Genomic DNA, 13,424 nt, shown 5'->3' on the forward strand with positions numbered 1-13,424 from the left:
CAAAACTTCATCAAAACATGGAGCAAATCCTTTCGCAAGTTGGGGAGCGCAATGTTCCATTATGACATTCCATTATGACATTCCATTTGTATTGACTATTAGGCCTATATGCGAGAGTACCTGTGTAATGTCTTGTAGCCAATAATTTGAATTTCATTTTACAGGCGCATAAGCAGGACCTCAGTTTTGCACGTGCTTAACACAATTCTCTCACGTGGTTGCGCAGCCGACAATAGCGTGTAGGTAGATAGAAGTCATGAAAGCAGAAAAAGAACGCACCGCCCGGGCCATGGGTTTGTGTCGAACGCTGGTGACCACTTGCTCCCATAGCTGGCAAAAAAAACAACGGCTTCAGAAAGAACAAACTCAGCTGGACCTGCCTCAGCACTCCTTAGTACTGCTAAGTTTTAACTCTCTTCCAACTCTGTTTGGGAAAGATTGACTACAAATAAGCTGGGCCTGCGAAATTTCATTCAATATAATCAATAAATAATCTATTGTAGGCAATTAAATATAAGTAGGCTATGTGATTCTGAAATTCTAATTTCATTAAAAGGCTATCGAAAAAGATATCCTTCTTGCAGGCTTACAATCACAGTAGTGTGCGACACTTTGTTAAATTAAATAGCCTTCGTTAAATATTTGAACCACTGAGACAAAAGCGGACACGAGATATATAAATTAATATAAATATGTAAAAATATGTAATATAAATATAAATAATAAGTAATATACAATCACGGTAGTGATTGATTTTTTCTTTACAAATGGAGCTATTCAGGTCATCTGGAGATTCTTTCTTTTATACCGCAATATATATTGCAGAAAATGTCTGTTTTTTTCCAATATCGTGCAGCCCTAGTAACATTACCGGAAAATGTTGACTGCTTAAAAGTCAGTCCCAGCCTTAGGATGGCATGTATGCTGTGTTTTTGAGTTTAACAAATGTTTTCAACAATGTCTGTACAACCTGACCTATGTAAAATAAATAAATAAATAAATAAAACAAAACTGGGGTTGGTTACTTAACATTTATGTCAGTACAAAAAGGCGTCTCATGGACCAGATTTTCCGCCTATAGTCAAAAGTCTGATTATGCAAGACTAATTAGTGATAGAATAATGACTTCCCAGCTCTAAATGTAAATTCCTGCTGAAAACATCCTTGATACTGAACATAAATGAAAAGTGCATAAAGCGGTTCTATTTTTAAAAACCATGTGCTGACAACCACAAACATCCACAGACAAACATTTTTTAGAGCATATGTTAACTCTCGAAGTGTAAGCCAGATGAGTCGTGCATGTCGTGAACCAGAGTGAGAGGTCAGGCGTTAAATGGGTCAATGGTTTAATAAAATAAAATGACTACACTAAACAAAAACACACACACACACACACACACACACACACACACACACACAATCAATATGTGACTGGAGCTTGGAAGAAATAGAGCACCTAATATGGGACACTTCATTTCCCATAATCCAATTCAACCTCATAGTGCCCTCAAGCAGTTTGGACTGAGCTAATCAAGACCCTGGCTGACACTGACACAAAAACACACACACACACACACACACACACACACGTGCACACAAACACTGTGAATAACTAGTTAGAATAACTAGTTATATTTGAAATTTACATGGGAAGCAGATTTTAGACTAACCAGAAGGGAAGTTTCTACAGCACTTCAAGAAAGAGGGTCTTTTTTTCCAACATGCAAACATAAAACGTTTGAAAGGTCAAGTTATAAAGGCCTTTTGACTAGCGTGGACTATGGCGACAACAACCATCAACAACAAGTTATTCTTTTTTGTTGAAAGGACAATTATTTCGGCTCCATTTGTAAGCTAGCCAGCTACTCCTCAAAGTCATGAAGCTACTTCCTTTTTGATTTCTCCAAGCAGACAAACTTAGTTTGGTTCAGGTAAAAATACATGTGGGCCAAAGTCTGAGATTCTCAAGCATGTCAGTCAAACACAAAATCAAACCTAAGATTATAATACATATTTCAGATGTCAACCTTTCAACCTTTCAGAGTCCTTTCATCAAAATCTCTTGGCATATTAACTAGTTCAGTAGTCAGCATGTAGGGAGAGGCTGCTGAGATTCTTCACATATTTTCAGCTTTGGGGTTTTGCGTGATGTCAAGAGCAGTGATTCTCATGCAAGGAAAACTGGTTCTATATTGTTTTATAAAAAACATTGAATATTTTCAAGCATTAACAGTTCTTCACCATCTGCATTCTTCTACTGATGTGGAAAGAACATCATCTCTGATAGTGTTTCCTTCACCACTACTGAATACAATGGCATGGTAAAGAGAGGAGTGCTTGCGGAACTTTATGTGATGTTATGGGTTCGATTCAGACTAAATATTCACTCAGTCACTAAATCGATCATAACGGTTATTCACTGAACTGAAACAGTAAGATTTTTGTTACGAAATTAATACTTCAATAAAAAAAGGAACTTTCATTGTTGTTAGTCCAAACCATAAACCAGTGAAACCACTCAAACCATCCTTGTTCACATTACTTAAAAACTCATGTAACTTCATTAGGCTGTTTCTTAGAGCAAATAGTTAATTCAATAAGGTAAATAAAGTCAATAAGTGTCTTCACCTTACATAATAAACTTTTATCAATTTAACATAACATTATTAAGTAAACTATATAAATATTATGTTCAGTGACAAATTCAAATGACTTGTATTTACTCAAAGAAATGTTGTCAGCTTTTCTTGAATTTATTTTGTTCAAACAACTAAATTGTTATTTGTACAAATTACCAGGGCTGGGTATTGACACATATTTCATGATTCGATTGGATTTTCCTTCACAAGCTTTTGATTCGATTCAGTATTGATTATTGTGGATATATATCAGGTAGCCTACTGTACATGGCAAATTTTCTTGAGGAAAAAAACAATTAACTAAAGCTGCAAACTATGCATGGGAGTCATTTGGTATACATTACTATAATATTGGAGGTTAAAATTAACTGATTTAAATGCAAAAAATATTTTTTTGTAATAATAAAGTAATAATACTAACTTTACAATTACATAGGCCTAATCCTATTTCTACTCAAATTTGTTTTTTGAAATATAAACATTTAAATGGTGGCTTTAATAAAAACTTTATTCAAACTTGCATTAATATTGAAGAACAAAAATTATAATGAATATGTAATGTCGTGATTATATTTGTGACCCTGGACCTCAAAACCAGTCATAAGTCGCACAGGTATATTTGTGGCAATTGCCAACAATACATTGTATGGGTCAAAATTATAGATTTTTCGTTTTATGCCAAAAAATCATTAGATACAATTTTTACCCAGCCCTACAAATTACTTAATATAGTTGCGTGGAACCCACTTGACAGTGACACTGCTTTTTTAAGTAAATCCAACTATTAATTTTGACTGTATTCAGCTAGGAAGCATTAAATTGATCAAAAGTGAATAGAAAAGTAATTACTTTTACATTGTAACAAAATAAAATCTATTTAAAATAAATGCTGTTCTTTTGAACTTTCTATTCAATGAAAAAAATATACATTTTACAAATATAAAATAGATTTTACGTTAGAAAGTTAGTTACATACAAAATGGTTAGTTATTTAAAATTGCAATCATATTTTGCAGTATTACTGTTTTAATATAATTTTGATTAAATAAATGCCTTGGTGAACAAAAGAGGCTTCTTCCAAAAACATAAAAATAAATTTTATCAACCCCACACTTTTGAACGGTAGTGTAGCTAGGACCAATTATTCTTCATATACTAAACGATTAATTGATGGAATTGATAAGTAGAAGTAATCAAAACTAAACCTGGACAAGAATGGTTAAATTCTATACTCTTCACATTGCTAACATCAGTGTACAGCTGGCAAAAATAATGTAGTTTATCTATAATGTAGTTAAAATCATTGCATTAAGTAATATGCAAACTACATAGACTATGAACTGCACTTAAAAATTATTAGCCCACGCTTTAGTCTACAAAATCCCCACATGAGAGAAACCAGATATCAGTAAGAAACATTCACCTATTTCCATTTCAAGACCTGACATGATCAAGTGATGTCCACTTGCACCTGTGTGTAATAAGTACACTTATTACTCTAACACACTTCCTGATGGGCTCAGTTTCCAATCCTGCGCTTACATAACTTTCTGACAACATGATGAACTACTGAAGGGGCGGGGGTTGGGGGGTGCACTCAAGGCCACGAAAGCAACCTGCCTGCCAGCCAGATGAACCCGACGGCAGCCCACACCACACATTTACTCTAACCTACAGCTGGGAAAACAAATGACCATTATGCCTAATGTAACATCTAAAAATGAAAACATTTCCTTAGAACTTTTTTCCTTTCAACGTCAATGCTTCTGTACACACCAAACACTAACAGAAAATGTAAAAGGAACATGTTCAAACACCTCTTCCACCACAGTATGCATCTCAAGTAGGTTGTGTTTGAGATCGAAAACTCTGCCCTAGAGTGTTATGCCAGGAGCTGACTTCTCTTAAAACCCATAAAATCATAACATGGCTGACAAAGAAAGACCAACAGCCATATTTACCAGTTATAAAAATGTGCTTTTGATTTGTGCAAGTCACTTCTGGCTACTAACAATACAAGCATGAGCCAAAGGCTTGTTCACCTGACCGAGAACATCTAGTAGTGCAATAAAAGTAACTGCTAATGAGAATACAGTAAGTTCAATTGGTGTCAACAACCTGAAATCGAGAGGAGTAAACATGGAAATGAACCAAACTCAAAAGAGGATTTGTAGACAAGTCACAACATTTGCACTTTATTCAAACCAGCAGTCGTGCAAAAGAGCATGACAGTGAACCGGTACTAACCTAACGTTTTCCACTGTAACATTTGTTTACCCAATACCAACTTCTAGGGAGGTGCTTCTTGTAAAAGTCGCAGTTTTAGTCCACTGGACTCAGTAAGTTTAGCCTGTAGCTGATTTCTATTAGTCGTACCAGTGGTTTTGGACTTGAAAATGACACTAGTTATTGTTGTTGTTAATAATAATAGTAAAAACTCAATTTATGGCACAGGGGGTCATGTGATGTAAACATGACGGCGCCCTTAAGGGGGCGACCCGCTTCGTCTGATATAAAATGGTATTTTCTCGAAAACTGACATAGTCTGGATTTTTCATCCTGTGAGTGTACATCATTGTAATGCATCTGTCAAAAGTGCAGTTTATTTATTTAAACGTAAATCTTATTAATCAATAAAAAAAATACTAAGTACAGCTTTAAGGGGGCTTCTTTGGAACTGAGCCACAGCAAACTAGTACAAACTGCTTTAAAACCAATCAAACAAAGTCAATGCCACTTAAGTTACATCCGAAAGGTAAACAATAATACTGTAGTGGAAGGGCAGGGAGTCATTCATCTTGACGCAAAACGAATGGAATTTACTGGTTTGGACAAGCCTAGCCAGTTTGCGACACTGGCGCCTAGTCAAATATACATTTGATCACAAGTTTTTTTTCTCTTTCCTTTATTCAACTTGGATACAGTTTCATCTTTTTAAATGACGCTTAAGTGACACGTTTGCGCTGTTTCCTTGGAAGCTGAAACGCGAAGGGACACTATTATAACAACTGATCCATAAGAAGCGACTTGAACTCACCCATACTGTCCTTCGATACGAGACCGTCTTGATCTGATGTGTACAATCTGCCGTCCTGGTAGCTGATGTTAGCTAGCAGGCTGAATGCTAGCAGTAAATCCTACTTGTGCGTGGATTCGTGTTGGTGAAGTGCTTGTTTGCGAGTTTATTTGCGCTGTTAATCCATTCGACTTGGTTTAAATGTCGGCCTGTTGTTAAACTATGAGGTATGATTCTTAAGAGTACTGTGCAGGAAGTTATCCCGAAGTCTCCACCTTTCTTAGATTTGCCTCCGCGATATTTCACCGGGAGGATCCCGCGAGAAGTCAGAGTTCCTCGCTGGAATACCTACAAGAGGCTGAAGTGTGACATTTTAGTGTAAATTGAGTATTCAAGCATAAATGTTCATATCCACGCATATCTTGCAGTGATTTACTACATATAAATGTAATTAATATATATGTATTGTTATATTATGTATAGGACATTTACATATGTGACATTTACATTGGGGTGGGGAATATCAGTCATTTGCAGTCACTTAAGATATTTTTGTCAACAGAATATGTAGGCGATGACGTGGCTCTGAAATCTCGTCTCCGCTCAGCTGAATGTCTCTCTGTGGCTAAATTATTTGCATTAAATTTGGCTATTATGCTTTTAACTGTAGCCTACACTGAAATTGCCTCAATCAAAGGCAATTTCCATAAGCATGTATTTCCCTAAGTTTTTATGGCTGGTTTGAAATGATATCTTCTCTGTCCATGATTACAGAACAACCACAAACAATTCAATTTACTGTGAAAGATCAGTTGCATCACACAATAAGAGGGATATAACCATGGTAATATGGATGGATACATTGTGCTATGGCACTGTTGTAAAACAAAAATCTATTAAATAATAAAGCAAAATGCTCAGATAATGTTGTTATCTGGATCAGATTGGATATTTAAGAGAAAACTAATCAAACAAAGGGAAAGTTCACCCAAAATGAAAATTCTGTCATAATTTACTCACCCCCAAGCTGTTCCAAACCTGTATGAGTTTCTTTGTTCTGCTGAACACAAAAGAAGATATTTTGAAGAATGTTTGTAACCAAGCAGATCCAAGCAACAATTGACTTCCATAATAGGGAGAAAAAAAAATCTTATTTTGTGTTCAGCAGAACAAAGAAACTCATACAGGTTTGGAACAGCTTGAGGGTGAGTAAATTATGACCGAATTTTTATTTTGGGTGAACTAACCCTTTAAAGGAAAAATACTCTGTCCTTTTGTGTTGGGCTTTTAGAGGCTTACTTTTGGCAATCTGTCATCAAGAACTGGTTTAAAACATTTTGGCATTTAAAAATTTGTGAATTTCTGTAAACTGTATTATTCTGCTATATTGCTTCACGCAACATTTAGTTAATGACTAAAAAGATGCATACAAATGACATTTATACAGATAATTAAACTAATAATAATATAAGAGTTATGGAAAAATATATTACACTTAAAAACATCTGTGTTCAGAAAAAGCCAAGATACTGCGTCAACCCACAATTTATATCCATCTACATAATAAATATCTATCTAGGGTCATAAGGTCCAATGGTTTCCACTAGAAATGGAGCTCCAGAATGAAGTCATCCTTTCCATGTCTTCCCTAATCCCTAGACATAAACATCATTGAAACTTAATGGGTTGTTCCAAAGCACAAATTGTAAATTTATAAATGTCTATTTTATCCTCTCATAAACACAGTTCAAAACTACTATCATCATTCCAAGACTGTTCTAGGGCAAATGGCCTTAATAACCTTATGTTTCTTTTCTTTTGTCATTTTACTTTCTTTAGACCTGCAAAGTAGTTAGTATTTCTTTGAATATATTCTCGTGGTTTTGTCTCTCCCTGCTGGGCACTCTAAGCAATTGTGTAGACTTGCACAAACAGAAATCTCGAATCTATCCTACTAAACATTCATTTTAAACTGCCTTAGTACCAACTGACAAAACCTAGTCCTAGTTGTAGAACTCCCTTAAATCCAACATCAGTAATAAAAATGGCTTTTTCATCAAATAAGGTTCATGAAAGTCTCGCTATGTCCTCAAAACTGCTTTTTTTTCCAGCAGAGGGCAGAATATGAACAATCTTCAAAACCAAGACAGGTGGAATGACTGTATTTTCTTTTACTATAAACTGTATTTTCTTTAATTAACTTTTCTGTTCTCCATATGGCTTTAAATGTCTTTTTTTTCACATGAAATCAAATGGTGGTATGTGTCAAAATATAAAGCAAACTCTTTAATCTTCATTGATTGCTGAATGTACCTGCAGTTCAGATACAAAAATGATTTGTACACCAGGCAGGTCATAGTTATTATGTTATTTTCATTATTCTCTTGCACCACAAAGCCTCAAATTGACTGAAATTGATTTTTGTTTATGCTAAAAACTTTGCATATGATGGGAAAAGGGCTTATCAGTAACATGAGACCCTTTTCATGGAACTTAATTTTAATAAATTTTTGTATTCAGCTTATGATATAAACTATAAAAATAGGGGTTTGTTTGAAACTTTTATAATAAATATAATATAATATAATGTAATTAGCTGTCAAATCGATTAATCACGATTAATTATCCAAAATAAAAGTTTGTGTTGATGTAATATATGTGTGTGTGTACTGTGTAATATATATATATATATATATATATATATATATATATATATATATATATATAAATACACACACATGCATGTATATATTTAATAAAGATTTGTTATATTTATATATCAAATATTTATATACACATGCAAATATTTCTTAAATATATACATGAATGAGTGAGTGTGTATTTATGCATAATAATTATACACAGTACACACACACATATATATTACGTACCACAAACTTTTATTTTGGATGCGATTAATCGTGATTAATCGATTTGACAGCACTGAATAATATAATATAAATTAATTACATATAATATTTAGGCTATTTTGAGTATTGCAGTTCTAATTAGTAATGACTGACATGTAAAGATTTGGTTGCTTCTGTGAACTCTTGAACTATAGATGCTCTCTTTACATCCCTTTACATTCTGCAGAATATGCTGAGTAACAAGCAATCTGGTGTCAGCACACATAAATATAACTAGTAAAATGGAAAAGCTTTAAGTCCACAGTGTTGGTGAAATATTGTGGTGTGTGGCACAAATAGCCATATTGTTGTACATTTCAGCATGGATGCACTAATGTTAGTCCGACCGAGGCTTTTCTCTTACCCTATCATCTGAGTCAACCTCAACCTCATCTGAGTTAGAGTGATTTCCCGGGGCAGAAACTATGTGGCACGTGAGAGCATTTCCCCATTTCACCCTTTTAGCTCTCAGTTGCACGTGTGGGCCTGTGCCAGATGGTGAGCTCTTCATCTGCCACTGGCCTCTGAGCCCTGCCTGTCTGAGACACAATGGAAATGATCTCCTGTCCTTGTGCCAGTGACACAGAAGAGTATTCTGTTTGCATATGTCTGAGGCGTGACAATGACTGTTTGGATGCGGTACTTTCTTTCAAATAATAATGCAAATGAGACTAGACAGTGTAGCCATAGGCATACATGCAAACATTTAGCCTACATACATACATGGATGTATAGTTTAGTTATATTTTAACTTGTAGTTTATTATGATTATTTTATTGATTTTCTAAATTAATATTAATAATAATTCTAGATGCTTTCAAATTGTGTGTATATGTATGTAATTGTGCGTACACGCACACACACATGTCTGGTTTACTATCTTTGTACTGTACAAACTGTATATTATATCCCCTACACTAACCCTACCCCTAAACCTTCCCATCACAGAAAACTTTCTACATTTTCACAAAAAATTATTCTGTTTGATTTATATGTTTGTTTCCTCATGGGACCTCAATTTAGGTCCCCACGGTGACACAAGTCCTTAAAGGTCCCATGGATTTTTTTTTATTATTTTATGTTTCCTGAGGTGTACTTATATTGTTAGTATGGTTTTTACATCAAAAAATTTAATAATTTAGAAATAAAAAGCATTTTTTCTATACTGAAATTAGCCCTCTGGCTTGAATGCTCTGTTTCAAGGGGCGTGTCTGATGTGAGACTTCAGTGAAAACGCCCACTGTTGTGATTGGCTGACATCTTTGCATTTGAAATGAGTATAAGATTATGTGGCGGAGGGGGCGTGGTTTAGCGAGGTCTGCAAGCGCTGCCAGAGAGAGAGACGGACTGCATGTGGACCAGCTGGAGAAAGATAGCTGAGAAAGTTTTATTGTACCGAGTTGCTGAGAGCGCTGTGAGCGCAAGCTTATTTTGTTTGTATCTGAGAGTTCTGAATAAACACGAGTCTCAGTCATGACGACCCTGTCTTCTTCCTCCTTATTCTACGAACTTTGTAACATGTGGAACCCCTCTCGAATACTTTTACTACGTTTTTTTACCATCACAGCCGTCGAGATGAACGAATCGTCAAAGTGTTGATTATAGCATTATTTTTTAGATCTTTTCCCATCACATGAAAAGCTGCAGTTATGAGCATTGAGCACACAGACAGTCTGTTGTTCGCGTGAATGCAGTGATCTCGTCATTGCAGCGCGTTTTCTCTCACAAAATGCTTTGACCACAACTAACAGCAAACACGACATCGACAGGAAAACAGTAAGAGCTTTGTGCAGCATAACAGTGTCATTCGTTAAAACGGCAGTTTGGACAAGTGTGCAGATACACTCGCGACGTCTGATTGACAGATCCGAACATTATAAAGAGAGTGTTCTTTGATCGCTAATCTAGCGTCTAATCAAAATTTAAATAACAGATTTTTTTCATGCTACTAACAGAAACGATGTGAAGTTGATCGTTTTAGTCACTGGCTTGATACACTGATGCATTACGCTTAGGGCATCAAGACGGCCAGCGGCGGGACTGACAGCATTAAACGATTTAGAAAGAAAGTCTGTGTGAATTTGAATGATTAGCTACACATCAGAAATCACTGATCACAGATCAGGCATTAATGAACACTGTTACTCTGAATATCTCTTCATGTTACATACAGGGAAGATTCCAGATCGGCTCTTCTGAGCTCTCATTTTCTCAAAGGCAGAGCAGGACACCCAGAACTCGGTTTACACCTATTGCAATTTCTAGCCACTTGGGGACCATATACAGGCTAGGGGAACTCATACTAATGTTAAAAAAACTCATAAAATGATAATTTCATGCCATGGGACCTTTAAAACAAGGCCCGTCTGTGTGCATCCAGGTTGAAGTCCCCACCGGGATAGAAACACACACACACAGACACGCGTTTGAATTTTTTTTGTGTTTGAATATATTTTAAAATGTAATTTATTCCTGTGATGTAAAGCTGAATTTCTTAGCATCCAGTCTTCAGAAATCCGATTTGGTGCTCAAGAAACATTTCTTATAAATAATGTTGAAAACAAAAAGAAAATGAATACTTTTATTCAGCAAGGACCCTACATTGATCAAAAGTGACAGTTGAGACATTTATAATGTTACAAAAGATTTCTATTTCAAATAAATGCAGTTCTCTTGAACTTTCTATTAATCAAATAATCTTTTTAAAAAAATGTATCACAGCAGTTTCCACAAAAATATTGAGCAGTTTTCAAACCATATTAGAATCACTAAAGGAAGTGGCTGCAGACAATGCAAATAATAATAATATTATTAATGATAATATTTCACAATATAACTGCAGCTTTGGTGAGCATAATCGACTTCTTACAAAAACATAAAAACACATTATTTCAAACCTTTGACCGATAGTATATAAAGTTAAGATTTAAAGTCACATTGACCAGTTTACTGTAGCTAATGATTTGCCACAATGTGTGCCAAAATGATAATTAATTTTGTGAGGGTGCACGGTACACCTGTGCAACAACTTTAGTCATAACTATTATATTTTAGTCTAACGCCCTGTAGCGTACACTACTGTACACTTTACAGTACAACACCCCCAGTATCTTCCCGGAAACCGTCTCGGATCAGGCCTCTGATACGGCGTGCGTCGCCGCCGAGCAGCCAGTGGCGAGTTTCGGTTGTGACGTCGGTCGCCAGTACCCGCCCATCATCCGCAGCCCGTCTTTGCGGCACAGGGAGTCCGTAACCTGGACAAACAGCAGCCAGACTTCAGTCCTCAGATCCATCCATCATCGCTATGGGAATTATAGCGTTCTTCTTCCAAAACCAAGCGCTTATCCCCTACTACTTGAAACCCGTTCACTCCGGGCAACAGACTATAAAAAGGCGTCAGTGGACGAAATTTGTGCACTGAGGGAATAACCCAGCAAAGGGACAATAACCTCACAACAATGTGGGTGTCCTGTTGATGCGGAGATGCTGATGCTCCACCTATGAAGCCGAAAAGTAACAGATGTGGACCTGGGCATATTTAAACGAGAGTGATTCCATTGGGACAATGCCTGGGAAAATGTCTATGACTTGGTCGCTGGTGGTAAGTCAAGGATACATTTGTTTTCGCATTATGCTTCTCTTGTCCTCCTCGAATATTCTGGCTTTTGTCCGATTTAAAGGGGCAGTAAATGTACCTGGTGTCGCACTTAGTGTATACTAGAGTCTACAGTAGCCTAGTGAGGATGGAGCTCAAAACAAAAGATGAGGACAGAATAACAAATCATTTATTTTAATTTTAGAAACGTTAATAGTCACTGTGGCGCACCTAGGTTTTAAGACACAGCGTAAGATAGATAAAGTATGGATGGCAACGATTGTCATTATAGCCTATTGTTTGTGCGACAGTTTTCATTTTTTATCCTACATTAGTCAATATTAAAACAATTAAATGAATAAATACCAATTCTTTAAAATGTGGAATTGCTAAATGTTAAATTAGGGACACAACCTGACCTATTTTAGGTGATATTAAAATGGTAAGTATGCATTTTGTGCTTGAGTATACATCATTTTAAGAGCATTTACATTTTGTTATTATAATATTCCTATAAATCTTTTTACTGACATTTGCTTTACTTAATATCCCCACCTAGTTATCATTTCAAATACAGTCACTTAATATCTCTTTGTTGTTTTGTTGATTGGCTCTAATATTATTCATTATTTTAAAGAGATCTACATGACTTAACATCCCTATAGTCATGGTTTTGTTGTCATTTCTTTAATATTGTATATTTGATGTATACAGATATAATTTTAAAGACATTTGCACAACTTATGTCATTGTTAAATATACAATGGCTTTATTGTTTTGAAGATACCCCAACATGACTTAATATGCCTAATGTATTGTAAACATTTACATGACTCAATATGCACATGCAGTATGAAGTCAGTTGAGGTTAATTTGGTATATATCGCATCAGACATCATCCATTAGCAAGTCTTTATCAGGGCACCATTAAATCTCTTAATGCAGCTCAGATTTCAAAAATTGGATTTAGTTGTTTGATACCAATGCGGGCTGATGTACATTATTAGCCTCACAACGCCAGAAGGATTAGCAGTTTGAATCATCCATGCACCCTTGAAAATGTATTTATTGGCATTGATGCAAATGATGCAATGTGTTTGGCAGGTGGCCTGACATTTGCAGGAATATTCCTCGCTCATTCATGCCGCCTGCAGACTCATTGGCTGTTGTTGATTATAAAATGGGCATGAATGGCTCCAGACAGGGAGTGTTTGTTCTTGCTATGCAGTCTAAAGTTATGATGTGTCTGAGGTGTAACAGGT

General features: G+C 35.7%; 2 protein-coding genes across 4 annotated transcripts in view; one reads left to right on the forward strand and one right to left on the reverse strand.

Annotated features, from left to right (window-relative positions):
- cd2ap (CD2-associated protein) overlaps positions 1 to 5,957 on the reverse strand; it is an 85,610-nt gene extending 79,653 nt beyond the window's left edge. For both annotated transcript variants that reach the window (XM_079831120.1, XM_079831119.1), the window contains exon 1: positions 5,680 to 5,957. In XM_079831120.1, coding sequence (XP_079687246.1) covers positions 5,680 to 5,683 — 4 coding nt within the window. In that variant the 5' untranslated portion in view covers positions 5,684 to 5,957. The remainder of the gene's footprint in view (positions 1 to 5,679) is intronic.
- Positions 5,958 to 11,708: 5,751 nt separating this feature from the next.
- tnfrsf21 (tumor necrosis factor receptor superfamily, member 21) overlaps positions 11,709 to 13,424 on the forward strand; it is a 33,270-nt gene continuing 31,554 nt past the window's right edge. The window contains exon 1 of one of the 2 annotated variants that reach the window (XM_079831054.1): positions 11,709 to 12,168. In XM_079831054.1, the coding sequence (XP_079687180.1) occupies positions 12,088 to 12,168 (81 nt within the window). In that variant the 5' untranslated portion in view covers positions 11,709 to 12,087. The remainder of the gene's footprint in view (positions 12,169 to 13,424) is intronic. The other variant, XM_079831053.1, reaches the window with a different exon arrangement.

Source organism: Gobio gobio (assembly GCF_949357685.1).
Source record: "Gobio gobio genome assembly, chromosome: 12".
Lineage (NCBI taxonomy): Eukaryota > Metazoa > Chordata > Actinopteri > Cypriniformes > Gobionidae > Gobio > Gobio gobio.